Source organism: Brienomyrus brachyistius, unplaced genomic scaffold (assembly GCF_023856365.1).
Source record: "Brienomyrus brachyistius isolate T26 unplaced genomic scaffold, BBRACH_0.4 scaffold95, whole genome shotgun sequence".
Taxonomy (NCBI): domain Eukaryota; kingdom Metazoa; phylum Chordata; class Actinopteri; order Osteoglossiformes; family Mormyridae; genus Brienomyrus; species Brienomyrus brachyistius.
The window spans coordinates 166,227-181,576 of NW_026042370.1; the positions used below are offsets into that span (position 1 = coordinate 166,227).

General features: G+C 42.8%; 1 protein-coding gene across 1 annotated transcript in view; it reads right to left on the bottom strand.

Annotated features, from left to right (window-relative positions):
* Positions 1 to 76: 76 nt before the first annotated feature.
* LOC125727368 (protein NLRC5-like) overlaps positions 77 to 15,350 on the bottom strand; it is a 479,373-nt gene continuing 464,099 nt past the window's right edge. The window contains exons 28-35 of the mRNA XM_049004038.1: positions 14,523 to 14,696; positions 13,979 to 14,152; positions 12,424 to 12,597; positions 9,834 to 10,007; positions 3,596 to 3,769; positions 3,053 to 3,226; positions 2,631 to 2,677; positions 77 to 839 (exon numbers count right to left, since the gene is read on the bottom strand). Of these exons, the coding sequence (XP_048859995.1) occupies positions 319 to 839; positions 2,631 to 2,677; positions 3,053 to 3,226; positions 3,596 to 3,769; positions 9,834 to 10,007; positions 12,424 to 12,597; positions 13,979 to 14,152; positions 14,523 to 14,696 (1,612 nt within the window). The 3' untranslated portion in view covers positions 77 to 318. The remainder of the gene's footprint in view (positions 840 to 2,630; positions 2,678 to 3,052; positions 3,227 to 3,595; positions 3,770 to 9,833; positions 10,008 to 12,423; positions 12,598 to 13,978; positions 14,153 to 14,522; positions 14,697 to 15,350) is intronic.

Genomic DNA, 15,350 nt, shown 5'->3' on the forward strand with positions numbered 1-15,350 from the left:
TTATTTAATTTAACCCACCAGACTGTGGTTTCATTATGTTACTCAGTCATGCTTTGGGTGACGCTGAAGCAGGACATTAATAGGACAGAACAGAAAGACTTTATTGTCATTGTACAGTAATATAGTAAACAGGCATAAATGTATAAAATGTACATATACAGGGGAGGGGGAAGCCCCCTCCAATCAGGATTACATTTAGTTACATTTTAGTCAGAGAGAAAAACTATATGTTTGTGAAACATACATTTCAGAGTAAAAAGGATTATAAAGGTTAAAAAGCAGAGATTTGACCTTTTTGCCAGGAGAATCAGCAACACGTCACAGTAACACTATGGAGTTAGAAACATAAAACCCTGGATAGAGGGACTCAGTGAATGAGGAGGTGAATCTGTACAGGGGGGTCAGTCCATCAGAGGAGACTCTGTAGAAGGACAGAGCACCAGCCCCCCAGTCCAGATACACTCCTACTCTGCGGGAGCCTGAGGCCCGTATGGGTATGAGAGTCTCTTCATAATTGTGCCGGACAGAGTATCTGTCAATATTACAGTGCAGACACCATGACTTGTCATTGTATCCAAGCAGACAGTCACTCCCTCCTTTCCTCTCGATCCCTTTATAAGTCACTGCTATCCAGGCTCCATATCCATCCCACTCAGCCTCCCAGTAACAGCGGCCAGTCAGACTCTCTCTGCACAGAACTTGGGGGCAGAAGTCAAATCTCTCTGGATGATCAGGATATGGCTGCTCTGCCCCCCACACACATGTCACCTTCCTGTTCCCCCCTGACAGAGACAGGCGTCTGTTTGCTGTGTTGGGGTCCAGCGTCAGCTGGCAGGAGTCTGTAGGCAGGAGGAAGACTTATTAATACCATCAGGCCGCCTGTACTTTATGTTTCTGTACAATATAAAAACAGCGCAGCTTCCCCGAACGAAGCGGGAACCGAAGTTTATGAAATAGCTCAGGAAATGTCGGACGGCGCGCGACGCCGGCGGGAAGAGCCGCCAAAATGCGGCGCGAGATAAACTAACAGCGTAATTACGGGTAAATAAAATTATAAAGCAGCGACATTCATCAGACATATTCATCACAAGCATATTTACCACAAAACGGACGGCACCAGATATTAATACTAAACGTGAGTGTCTTTACTTTAAAATATAACCTTCCTTCGAACCGCACGCCTCTTCACAGCAGCGCTGCCCGCAGACTGAGTCCGGCATCGGCGTCGGTTTAGAAGAGAGAGGTAAGGAGCATGAACTGATTACATCTGGCTGCAGACTCCGCCAGAAGGGTCTCTGCTGTGGGGCTGGAAACTCCACTCCTGCCCGAACACGACGCTACTAAAGAGAACTCAGTAGGCTGGATTATTAAAGATGGTTCCGATGTTGCGCTGACGTCATCTGCACCGCTATTGTGGAGTCATGTGGTTCCGGCGCCCCCTACTGGTGGTATATCCTACGTCATATGGAGCGATACGATATAATCCTAGTGGAGATGATGATGATGATGATAATAATAATAATAATAATAATAATAATAATAATAATGTATTGTATATTATTGTAATATATTGTTATGGTTTATTATAAGTAATAATAATACTTATATGATGCTATAATTATATATGAAATGTTGAAATGTTTACATTATACAGACACATATATAACATATATATAAATTATATATACAACACAAATTATAATAATACTACAATAATTATTAACAATGATAATAATATCTCTATCCTATACTTTGGCTCTGTCTCTGAAGTTTATAGAACGTCATGTTCGGCCCAGCAGTGGAGGTCATGTGATTCCTGGTCCCACAGTGGAGACCCTCCTAGCGGAGAAGCCCAGTGTTCTGCAGCCAGACCATTCTCCCGGTTTGGGGGAGACTACAGGTGCCATCTTAGGACAAAACTAACGAATCTCAAAAAGATAAAAGTAAACTCACCACATGTGCAAAGAACAAATGCAAAGGATTTCTTTGTGAAATCAAACACACAGAACGATATCAGAACATATTTTAACCCTGTTACACTCCCACACAAGGACGATATAAGCATCTATAAAGTGTTTGTTTATACAAAAAAATGAATAAATAATATTCTTGGTGATGCCTGTTTTGTCTGTGGGCAGCACAGTGGTTAGTGCTGCTGCCTCATGGGAAGAAGGTCCTGGGTTTGGTCCCGTGTCCTTTCCGTGTGGAGTTCACACGCTCTGCCGTGTTCGTGTGGGTTTCCTCAAACGGTCCCAAAGTGTGCAGGCCAGGCTGATTTGTAGGGCTAAATTGTGTGTGTGTGTGTTGGTGTGTGTGTGCGCGCGCCCCTGTGGTGTGTTTGCACCTGCGCAGGGTTGGTTCCTGCCTGCCCCCCTTGTTCCTGGATAGGCTCTGGTCCCCCCTGTGACCCCAGTTGGGACTGAATGGTTACGGTCCTGGATGTTTTGTCTGTTTTGTTTTTCCCTTTGGATTCTGTCTAAACTGTCACACAGAGCACAACTCACCTGAACACAAACATGGAAATCCATCTACATACAGTGTAAAAGCCACACGATCACAACAACTATGTGAGTACAATCATATTAATTGTAGTAATGGTATTATTAATAAAAACATGCAAGCACACTTACATTTCTGTACGCCTGGTCTGGTCCTGCACTGTCCACCGTGGTCCACACTATAGGAAAAATAGAATTTACAATTTTAAAATTAGAATTTAATGATCAGTGGGTATTGGTGACACACCACAGCACACAGTGCACAACAACAAAATGTGTCCTCTGCATTTAACCCATATGTGACATCGTGACATAGCAGGCAGCAGCTAATTCAGCACCCAGGGAGCAGTGCTTGGGGGTGGCACCTTGCTCAGGGTACTTCAGTGGTGTCTTGCTGGTCAGGGATTCCATCCAGCAATCTTTCAATTACAATTGTGCTTCCCTAACCATTAAGCCATAACATAGTACTGCTGTATCCATTTATTTATTGGTGCCTCTTCTTCACATACATGCATAAGTATCTGTAGCGTGTCAGACACACACTCTGTACTCACTTCAGCTTCTCCAGTTTACAGCTGGGATCCTCCAGTACAGCAGAGAGCAACTTCACTCCTGAGTCTCCTGAGTGATTGTAGCTCAGGTCCAGCTCTCTCAGGTGTGAGGGGTTTGACCTCAGAGCCGAAGCCAGGGAAGAACAGCCTTCTTCTGTGACTCTACAGCCTGACAGCCTGCAGAGGGACAGACAAAAGCTTCCAATAAATAATAATATCTCACCATTAAAAGTACTGCTTTTAAGCAAATATGTCTGGTCTAAGAAATATTTCAATAATTGCAGGTTACAGCATGGAATACTGAGTAATACTGACCTCAGTATCTCCCGTTTACAGTGTGGAATACTTTCTCACTTGTACTGTCAAATACCAGTGGCCTGAGGTTTAACCTGTGTGCCAGTTGCAGTGTCATTGTGAAAGACCAGTTTACAATTTCACCTGACAAATATGACTAACCATGGTATCCCCAGTTTACAGTGTGGAATACCCAGTAATACTGACCTCAGTATCCCCAGTTTACAGTGTGGAATACCCAGTAATACTGACCTCAATATCTCCAGTTTACAGTGTGAATCCCTGAGTCCAGCAGAGAGCAGCTTCACTCCTGAATCCTGCAGGTCATTGTCACTCAGGTCCAGCTCTCTCAGGGGTGAGGAGTTTGATCTGAGAGCTGAAGCCAGCACCTCACAGCATTTCTCTGTGAGATTACAGCTGTTCAGCCTGCAAAAGGAGCCATGCTATTATACACACAGACCGGTATACATCCTACACATCAGTAATCATAGTGGTACAAAGTATCCAGACTTATTTCAGCATAATAAGAGGGACAGACTACAGTTCAAAGAGAACTGGAGACATAGCAAGGTAGTACCTTAAATCACTACAGTTAGAAAAATTAAACATGATACATTTTTAATGCTGGCCAATCCTCTGATGGTCATCATGTTCCCTGTCATGATGAATACAGTGAACATTTTCATTTCAAAGCACAAATATCCTGAAAGGTTTTGTGTGCAGAATATTCGGGAACTGGATCAATCTACTCAGATGAGTAACTGTTAGAAAAACACAGGATCTCCTGTAAATTTACTGTGTATTTTGGCCATTTTTTGCTGTCATATAATCATTGACAGTGGGTAAGTCCATCATGGGTTAAAAGCCTATAGTTTTATTCAAACTATACATTTTCATAAGTCATACAGACCATATTCCCAATAATGTTCTGTATGTGTTGTATTGCATTGTCTTTCAGAGCCAGTTTGAATGAGGGCATGAGTGTGAATATGCTCTAGTTATTTTGCGTAGCTCTCTACGCAGCTCCATCATGCTGTTTAATGATCTTAAAGAGCCAGTTACCCTGAAACTAATATCGGCATAAGTATTTCCATAAAATTCTGACCAGGGCCAGTTACCCTGAGACTCTTTAATATCCGTCGGAATGGTGCCCGATAAATGGTGTGGGTTATATAGACAACTGGCGGATGTTCTGGGGTAGGCCAGGGCTTTTGAAGAGGGACAGTATTCACCCCTCGTGGGCTGGTGCCGACCTCCTGTCTAAAAGCATAGCTCATAGTCTACAGGCAAATCGTTGACTAACTAGAGCCAAGTCCAGGCGGCAAGCAAACCGGCATAACCGACCGCCTGCTAGTCACTTAGAGTCGTCACCTAGGGTTCATTTTATTGAGACTGTGTCTGCTCCCCGCGTCTTTAATCATGGAGGACTATTCCACCGTGGAGTGTGCCATAATAACTTAATTAAAATCACAATGAATCCATTACTAGAAAACACTTTTGATGCAATATTTAAACTTAAACTTGGACTTCTGAATATAAGATCACTGGCTCCTAAAGCACTATTAATAAATGAAATAATTACTGATTTTAGTCTTGGTGCCATATGCCTTACTGAGACCTGGCTTAAACTGGATGAATTCATGGCACTAAATGAATCTACTCCAGCGGAATACAGTTATAAGCATAACCCTCGACCAAATCGCAAAGGTGGTGGTGTTGCTGCAATTCTTCAGTCCAACTTAGGAGTGTCTGAGAAATGTGGTGTGAGTTTCAGCACGTTTTAAACTCTTGTTCTTAGCCTTGGCTCATCTCTTTGTAGTTCTTCACCCCAAATCACCATGGTTATTGTGTATAGACCGCCTGGGCCGTACAGTGATTTTATTAAGGAATTTGCTGATTTTTTAAGAAACCTGGTGGTCAGTACTGACAAAGCCGTTATTGTGGGTGATTTTAACATTCATATGGAGAAGGATAGTGATCCTTTAAAAATAGCGTTTGCAGCTATTCTTGACTCTGTAGGTGTATGTCAGAATGTAGTCGGGCTACTCATGTCTGTAACCATACCCTTGATTTGATCATTAGTCATGGCATCCTGGTAGAACATGTGTCTATTATGCCACAGAGTCCTCTGCTCTCAGATCATTACTTGTTAACATTTGAAATCCAGTATAGCCTCCCGTTGACCACCACTCCAAAGTATAGAATCAGACGTTCTATTAACGCACTAACTACAACAACATTTATGAAACAACTTCCACAGTCCTTCAGCCTTACATGTGAATCATCGTGTGTAGATGAACTTGAACAGGCAACTTCAAACATGGAAAAATCCCTTCGCAGCACTCTAGATCTTGTGGCTCCATTTAAGAGGATAAAGCATAGTGATAACAAACCTGCCCCCTGGTACTCTGATCATACATGTGAACTCAAACAGGCATCACGCAAGCTAGAGCAAAAATGCCGCTCAACTAAAGTAGAAGTTTTCAAATCTGCCTGGAAAGAGAGCCTCTCTAAATACAGACAAGCACTAGTGACTGCTCGGTCTGTGTATCTCTCCAGATTAATAGACATGAATAAAACCAATCCTAAATTCCTATTTGAATCCGTGGCTAGGATAACACAGAATTCCTCATTAAACTCGCAAGTCCCGCAAGCTCTTAAGAGTGATGACTTTCTTGCATTTTTTAATGGTAAAATAACTAAGATTAGACAGACTATCCAGTGCACACCCTTACCTACTTACGGCTGCCAGCCTCCTGCTAGTCTTATGCTTACCAATAATGAGACCTTTGAATCATTCATTCCTATTACACACTCAGAACTTTTGAGTTTAATTTTCTCCTGTAAATCCTCTACTAGTTTTGTAGACCCAATTCCTACAAAATTCTTCAAGGAAATTGCACCACAGATTGGTACTACCGTGTTAAATGTGTTAAACTCTTCTCTTAGGCTTGGCTATGTTCCAAAACCTTTTAAAATGGCTGTTATTAGACCCATATTAAAGGAACCAAATCTTGAACCTAGAGTTTTAGGAAACTATAGACCTATCTCAAATTTTCCTTTTATTTCAAAGATCATGGAAAAGGTTGTAGTTCATCAGTTGGCCTCTTTCCTACAAAAAAATAATACCAATGAATTATATCAGTCTGGCTTTAGACCAAACCATTGCACAGAACCTGCTCTAGTCAAGGTAATGAATGATTTACTTGTGGCTTCTGACCGTGGTTGTGTATCTCTGTTGATATTGCTAGATTTAACTGCAGCGTTCGATACCGTGGACCATAATATCCTCTTGGACCGGTTAGAAGGTGTAGTTGGCATTACAGGGACAGCACTTTCTTGGTTCCGCTCATATTTAACTGATCGCTATCAGTATGCCCATGTGAACAATGAATCATCCAAGGCCACAAAAGTTGAATATGGTGTCCCACAGGGATCAGTCCTGGGCCCGCAACTGTTTACCCTATACATGCTACCTTCATTGCTATGCAGATGATACACAGTTGTACATATTTGTTAACCCTGATGATATATCACTGCTATCTCGGTTAGAAGACTGTCTATTAGATATCCAGTGCTGGATGGCAAAAAAATTCCTTATGTTAAACACAGAAAAAACAGAAATGCAAGAAATAAGTTTCACCACCTCAACGCTGGTAGCCTTCCTACACAACCTAACACGGTGGTTAGAAATCTTGGCGTTCTTGTTGATTCAGATCTATGCTTTGATGTTCACATAAAAAAGTATTACTAGAACTGTGTTTTATCATCTACGTACCATAGCCAAGCTTCGTAAGATGCTCTCATCTAATGATGCAGAAAAACTAATACATGCCTTCGTAAGCTGCAGACTGGCTTACTGTAATGCCCTCCTATCGGGTTGCCCGTCTGGATCCTTACATAAACTTCAGATGGTACAGAATGCTGCAGCCAGAGTTCTAACAAACGCTAAAAAATGTGATCATATTACACCGGTCTTATCCTCTCTTCATTGGCTGCCAGTTAAGTCTCGAATTGACTATAAAATACTGCTATTAACTTATAAAGCACTCAATGGCCTTGCACCAGAATACCTTAGTGATCTGCTGACCACATACAACCCTCCACGTTTGCTTCGCTCTCAAGCCATGGGATACCTGTTAGCACCTAAGGTAGAAAAAGCTACGGCAGGCTACAGAACTTTCTCCTACAGAGCTCCTCAGCTATGAAATGGTCTTCCATTAGATGTGCGGGTTTCAGACAGACTCTCAATATTCAAGTCTAGACTAAAAACACACCTGTTTAGTTTAGCGTATAGGGACACTACTTCTAGCTCTAGCTAACTCTTCACTCCCAGTCAGACCTATAGTGTGAGGTGGAGAGCTGGGTGGGGATCGGTGCCATTGGCTCTGGATAAACTGGACTGTCAGTGCTGTCACTCTAGCTTCGCAATCCCTTGTGGAATTGGAGTACTGACTCCCCATGCCTTCATTCCCACTTGCCTCTCCCTCCTACTGATGCTGCCATAGCCATATCTGCCGGAGCTTGTACATTGGACTTAATATTGCACTCAGCTAACTGTTAGCACTGCCGATAGCCTCCTCTACTTTGACTAATTGTACATTTTATTTCCCCTACTCCTCCTGGGGGGTGATGCCTGGAGACCTCAATCTATCAAGATGTCCAGCATACCCTACTACATGTGACGTCGCCACCACCAGTGACGTCCCTGCATCCAGCTCGCCCATCTGCCTGTGTTATCTTCAATGTCTGACTCACTGCCTTACCTCTAGTTGCCTGGTGATTGTAAGAAGACTCGGTACTGGCTTGTCATCTTCCCTGCTTTCCAGTTATTTCCCAAATCTTATGATACGGACAATGTGACTTGACTCTTATTTGACTCTCCCTGCCGGCCCCTGGAGGATGGGCTCCCCCTTTGAGTCTGGTCCCTCCCAAGGTTTCTTCCTTCTTGGGAGTTTTTCCTTGCTACTGACGCCTTTGGCTTGCTCACTGGGAGCTTTGAGTGCGGATGCTGTAAAGCGCTTTGAGAGAATGTAATGTTGTGATAATTAGCTATACAAAAATAAATTTGTTTGTTGTTGTTTGTATAAGTATTTCCATAAAGCTCTGAGCAGCACTGTGGCTCAGTGATCAGCACTACAGCCGACCATCTAGGGTGTCGGGTTCGGTTCCTTAAAGGACCAGTTTCCCTGAGACTCTGTAATATCTGCATAAGTATTTCCATAAAGCTCTGAGCAGCGCTGTGACTCAGTGATCAGCACTACAGCCAACCATCTAGGGTGTCGGGTTCGGTTCCTTAAAGGGACAGTTACCCTGAGAACCTTTAATATCTGCATAAGTATTTCCATAAAGCTCTGAGCAGCGCTGTGACTGAGTGATCAGCACTACAGCTGACCATCTAGGGTGTCGGGTTCGGTTCCTTAAAGGGCCAGTTTCCCTGAGACTCTGTAATATCTGCATAAGTATTTCCATAAAGCTCTGAGCAGTGCTGTGACTCAGTGATCAGCACTACAGCCGACCATCTAGGGTGTCGGGTTCAGTTCCTTAAAGGGCCAGTTACCCTGAGACTCTTTAATACCTGCATAAGTATTTCCATAAAGCTCTGAGCAGCGCTGTGGCTCAGTGATCAGCACTACAGCCGACCATCTAGGGTGTCTGGATCGGTTCCTTAAAGGGCCAGTTACCCTGAGACTCTTTAATACCTGCATAAGTATTTCCATAAAGCTCTGAGCAGTGCTGTGGCTCAGTGATCAGCACTACAGCCGACCATCTAGGGTGTCAGGTTTGGTTCATTCCTGGGATATATATATATATATATATATATATTTGTGTGTCTGTGTGTGTGTGTGTGTGTGCGTGTGTGTGTGTGTGTGTGTGTGTGTGTGTGTGTGTGTGTCTTTATGTGGGATTTGAATGATGTCCAGAGAAGTTTATGTTTTTAAAATGACACCCAAATTCCTGATCCTGTGAGTGAAATCATTATTTTCTGTATTTCTCTACCTGGGAACTTATGAAATCACCAAACCCTAATTGCAGGACTACCAATCCTTTCAGATATGCTTTTAAAAGGAACATTCATTTAAAAGAAATATTTATGAACAGTGATACTTCATTCATCCCTATGGGGAAATTGTCTTTTCACCTCCCATTCTGCTCCATGAGACACACAGACACACACAGGTGAGAGGAAGTTTGGGGTCACAGCACAGGGTCGGCCAGCACCTAGCGCCCCTGCAGTGTTTGGCATTAGGGATCTGCTCAAGGGCCCAGCGATGACATCACTCTGCCGGCCAGGAGATCTGAACCAGTGACCTTCTACTCACAGGCACAGAGTCCAAACATTCTGTGAAATTTTGGCTCTTATCTGTGCATCACACAAAGGATGGTGACGGAAACTACATCACTAACTTAAATGTGACTAATTTCATATTTCCAATGTGGCTACTTCAAGAATTACAGTTTACAGTGTAGAATATCCATTAATACTGACCTCAGTATCCCCAGTTTACAGTGTGAATCCCCCAGTCCAGCAGAGAGCAGCTTCACTCCTGAATCCTGCAGGTCATTGTCACTCAGGTCCAGCTCTCTCAGGTGTGAGAAGTTTGATCTGAGAGCTGAAGCCAGCACCTCACTGCATTTCTTTGTGAGATTACAGTGGTTCAGCCTGCAAAAGGAGCCCAGTTATTATACACACAGACCGGTATATATCCTCCACATCAGTGGTCATAGTGGTACAAAATATCCAGGCTTATTTCAGCATAATAAGAGGGACAGACTACAGTTCAAAGAGAACTGGAGACATAGCAAGGCAGTACCTTAAATCACTACAGTTAGAAAAATTAAACATGATACATTTTTAATGCTGGCCAATCCTCTGATGGTCATCATGTTCCCTGTCATGATGAATACAGTGAACATTTTCATTTCAAAGCAGAAATATCCTGAAAGGTTTTGTGTGCAGAATATTCGGGAACTGGATCAATCTACTCAGATGAGTAACTGTTGGAACAACACAGGATCTCCTGTAAATTTACTGTGTATTTTGGCCATTTTTTGCTGTCATATAATCATTGACAGTGGGTAAGTCCATCATGGGTTAAAAGCCTATAGTTTTATTCAAACTATACATTTCCATAAGTCATACAGACCATATTCCTAATAATGTTCTGTACCCAGAGACTCTTTAATATCTGCATAAGTATTTCCATAAAGCTCTGAGCAGTGCTGTGGCTCAGTGATCAGCACTACAACCGACCATCTAGGGTGTCGGGTTCGGTTCCTTAAAGGACCAGTTACCCTGAGACTCTAATATCTGCATAAGTATATCCATAAAGCTCTGAGCAGTGCTGTGACTCTGATCAGCACTACAGTCGACCATCTAGGGTGTCGGGTTCAGTTCCTTAAAGGGCCAGTTACCCTGAGAACCTTTAATATCTGCATAAGTATTTCCATAAAGCTCTGAGCAGTGCTGTGACTCAGTGATCAGCACTACAGCCGACAATCTAGGGTGTCGTGTTCGGTTCCTTAAAGGGCCAGTTACCCTTCGACTCTTTTATATCTGCATAAGTATTTCCATAAAGCTCTGAGCAGCGCTGTGGCTCAGTGATCAGCACTACAGCCGACCATCTAGGGTGTCAGGTTTGGTTCCTGCCTGGGATGTGTGTGTGTGTGTTTGTGTGTTTATCTGGATTTTGAATGATGTCCAGAGAAGTTTATGTTTTTTAAATTACACTTAAATTCCTGATCTTGTGTGGAATTAAAATTGGACATCGGTAGGCCCGGGAGGTTGCCATATTGGGTCTGTGTGTGTCTTTAGGCCTTAGGCAAGAAGAGATTGTTTTGAATACTGTGTGACCTCGCTTCGAGATAGCTGCCTGCAGTAAGTTCCGCAGACCCTGAGGAAAGCTCGGGCCTTGGAGAGGCAGACAGTGGAACAAAGGGGGGAGAAACCACCTGCAGGAGGAGATTCGAAGCTGCCCCAACTGGTGCACAGCAAGTTATAGCTTTATAGAATAGTTGTGGCAAACAATATATAGCAAGCTATGCGGTAGTGCAAATGTATAAGTATTTGTTAATCATACTAATCATATGTTAACCATGTATTGCCAGTGATTCAATGACAATACGTCAATACGTTAATCATTAATCAAAGGACAACTGAGTATTTACAGTGATTCAATGTCATGTAATCAATATCTATATTCATATCTCCAGTAGGAGCCTAGCAGTCGAGACATGTTCTGGTAAACTGAGCAGAATGGGTGGACTTTACCTTGCCACCAAGGTGAACCAATAGAATTCGAGAATTGTGTTTGTTATACGTTTGAGCTCGGTTCATTGGTGTTTTGTGACCAATCAGGATTTAGACACCCTTACTGTGGAGTGGGAGTTATGGTTTATCAACTGGTTGCTCGGGGAACTCCGGAGGATTTGGTACCGAATGCCAGAGTGTGATGAGAGCGCTTTGCTGAGTTGCTAGAATAAAAGAGATTTCCTTTACCTCATCAAACTGAGAGGTCCGACTTTTATTCGAAGTATTATATTTAAAATTTTTCTACCACACTTGTGAGTGAAATTATTATTTTCTACATTTCTCTTCCTGGGAACTTATGAAATCACCAAACCCTAATTGCAGGACTACCAATCTTTTCAGATATGCTTTTAAAAGGAACATTCATTTGAAAGAAATATTTATGAACAGTGATACTTCATTCATCCCCATGGGGAAAATGTCTTTTCACCTCCCATTCTGCTCCATGAGACACTCAGACAAACACAGGAGAGAGGAAGTTTGGGGTCACAGCACAGGGTCGGCCAGCACCTAGCGCCCCTGCAGTGTTTGGCATTAGGGATCTGCTCAAGGGCCCAGCGATGACATCACTCTGCCGGCCAGGAGATCTGAACCAGTGACCTTCTACTCAGGGACACAGAGTCTGAACATTCTGTGAAATTCTGGCTCTTATCTGTGCATCACACAAAGGATGGTGACTGAAACTACATCACTAACTTAAATATGACTAATTTCATATTTCCAATGTGGCTACTTCAAGAATTACAGTTTTCAGTGTAGTAATACTGACCTCAGTATCTCCAGCTTACAGTGTGAATCCCCCAGTCCAGCAGAAAGCAGCTTCATTCCTGAATCCTGCAGGTCATTGTCACTCAGGTCCAGCTCTCTCAGGGGTGAGGAGTTTGATCTGAGAGCTGAAGCCAGCGCCTCACAGCATTTCTTTGTGAGATTACAGCTGTTCAGCCTGCAAAAGGAGCCCTGTTATTATACACACAGATCGGTATATATCCTACACATCAGTAATCATAGTGGTACAAAGTATCCAGACTTATTTCAGCATAATAAGAGGGACAGACTACAGTTCAAAGAGAATTGGAGACATAGCAAGGCAGTACCTTAAATCACTCCAGTTAGAAAAATTAAACATGATACATTTTTAATGCTGGCCAATCCTCTGATGGTCATCATGTTCCCTGTCATGATGAATACAGTGAACATTTTCATTTCAAAGCACAAATATCCTGAAAGGTTTTGTGTGCAGAATATTCAGGAACTGGATCAATCTACTCAGATGAGTAACTGTTGGAACAACACAGGATCTCCTGTAAATTTACTGTGTATTTTGGCCATTTTTTGCTGTCATATAATCATTGACAGTGGGTAAGTCCATCATGGGTTAAAAGCCTATAGTTTTATTCAAACTATACATTTTCATAAGTCATACAGACCATATTCCCAATAATATTCTGTACCCAGAGACTCTTTAATATCTGCATAAGTATTTCCATAAAGCTCTGAGCAGAGCTGTGACTCAGTGATCAGCACTACAGCCGACCATCTAGGGTGTCGGGTTCGGTTCCTTAAAGGGCCAGTTACCCTGAGAACCTTTAATATCTGCATAAGTATTTCCATAAAGCTCTGAGCAACGCTGTGGCTCAGTGATCAGCACTACAGCCGACCATCTAGGGTGTCGGGTTCGGTTCCTTCCTGGGATATATATATGTGTGTGTGTTTGTGTGTGTGTGTGTGTGTTTATGTGGGATTTGAATGATGTCCAGAGAAGTTTATGTTTTTTAAATGAGACCCGAATTCCTGATCCTGTGAGTGAAATCATAATTTTCTGCATTTCTCTTCCTGGGAACTTATGAAATCACCAAACCCTAATTGCAGGACTACCAATCCTGTCAGATATGCTTTTAAAAGGAACATTCATTTAAAAGAAATATTTATGAACAGTGAAACTTCATTCATCCCCATGGGGAAATTGTCTTTTCACCTCCCATTTTGCTCCATGAGACACACAGACAAACACAGGTGAGAGGAAGTTTGGGGTCACAGCACAGGGTCGGCCAGCATCCAGCGCCCCTGCAGTTATTGGCATTAAGGGATTTGCTCAAGGACCCAGCGATGACATCACTCTGCCGGCCAGGAGATCTGAACCAGTGACCTTCTACTCAGGGACACAGAGTTCGAACATTCTGTGAAATTCTGACTCTTGGCTGTTTGTCACACCAAGGATGGTGATGGAAACTACATCACTAACTTAAATGTGAGTAATTTCATATTTCCAATGTGGCTACTTCAAGAATTACACTTTTCAGTGTAGAATATCCAGTAATACTGACCTCAGTATCTCCAGCTTACAGTGTGAATCCCCCAGTACAGCAGAGAGCAGCTTCACTCCTGAGTCTCCTGGGTGATTGTAGCTCAGGTCCAGCTCTCTCAGGTGTGAGGGGTTTGACCTCAGAGCTGAAGCCAGGGAAGAACAGCCTTCTTCTGTGACTCTACAGCCTGACAGCCTGCAGAGAGACAGACAGAAACTCCCCAATAAATAATATCATCTCACAATTAAAAGTACTACTTTTAAGCAAATATATCTGGTTTAATAAATATTTCACTAATTGCAGTTTACAGTATTGAATACTGAGTAATACTGACCTCAGTATCTCCCATTTACAGTGTGGAATACTATCTCAGTTGTACTGTCAAATACCAGTGGCCTGTGGTTTAACCTGTGTGCCAGCTGCAGTGTCATTGTGAAAGACCAGTTTACTATTTGACCTGACAAAAATGACTAACCATGGTACCCCCAGTTTACAGTGTGGAATACCCAGTAATACTGACCATAGTACCCCCAGTTTACAGTGTGGAATACCCAGTAATACTAACCTCAGTATCTCCAGTTTACAGTGTGAATCCCCCAGTCCAGCAGAGAGCAGCTTCACTCCTAAATCCTGCAGGTTATTGTCACTCAGGTCCAGCTCTCTCAGGTGTGAGGAGTTTGATCTGAGAGCTGAAGCCAGCGCCTCACTGCATTTCTTTGTGAGATTACAGCGGTTCAGCCTGCAAAAGGAGCCATGCCATTTTTTGTACTTTTATGATCATTAACAGTGGGCAAGTCTATCATAGATTAAAATTCTATAGTGTTTTCCAAACTGTTGCTCAAGGGCCCAACGATGACATCACTCTGCAAGCCAGGAGATCTGAACCAGCAGCCTTCCGCTCATGGGCACAGAGTCCAAACCGCAGAGTCACAGACCCCCAGTATTTACAGAAATACTTTCTCCAGTTTCCAGAACTGAAAAGTCTGGGTCTTGGTTGTTTGTCACACAAAGGATGGTCATAGAAAACCTGTCACTTTGTTAGTACGTCATTAACTTTAATCAATATAAAAACTGGCTTCCACATAGTCATGGAAAAAACATACCCGGCCTCGTTATTAATACAAAGGGGAAATAAATGTTATATTTTCATTACATACTTTAAACAATGTTAATATATAACAGCCCGACTGGAGGTGTTGTTATTGGTGGGAAAACACACAGAGTTCCTTTGTACATGTAATGTGACAATAAAGATATTCTGTTATATTCTCTCCTCTGCCAGGACCAGCTGCAGCCAGCAGAGGCCGCCAGTGAGCAGCCAGAGACAGCAGTCATACAGAAGCTCCCAGCTCTGGGCTCCATCACATGAACACACCTGCTGACAATAACACTC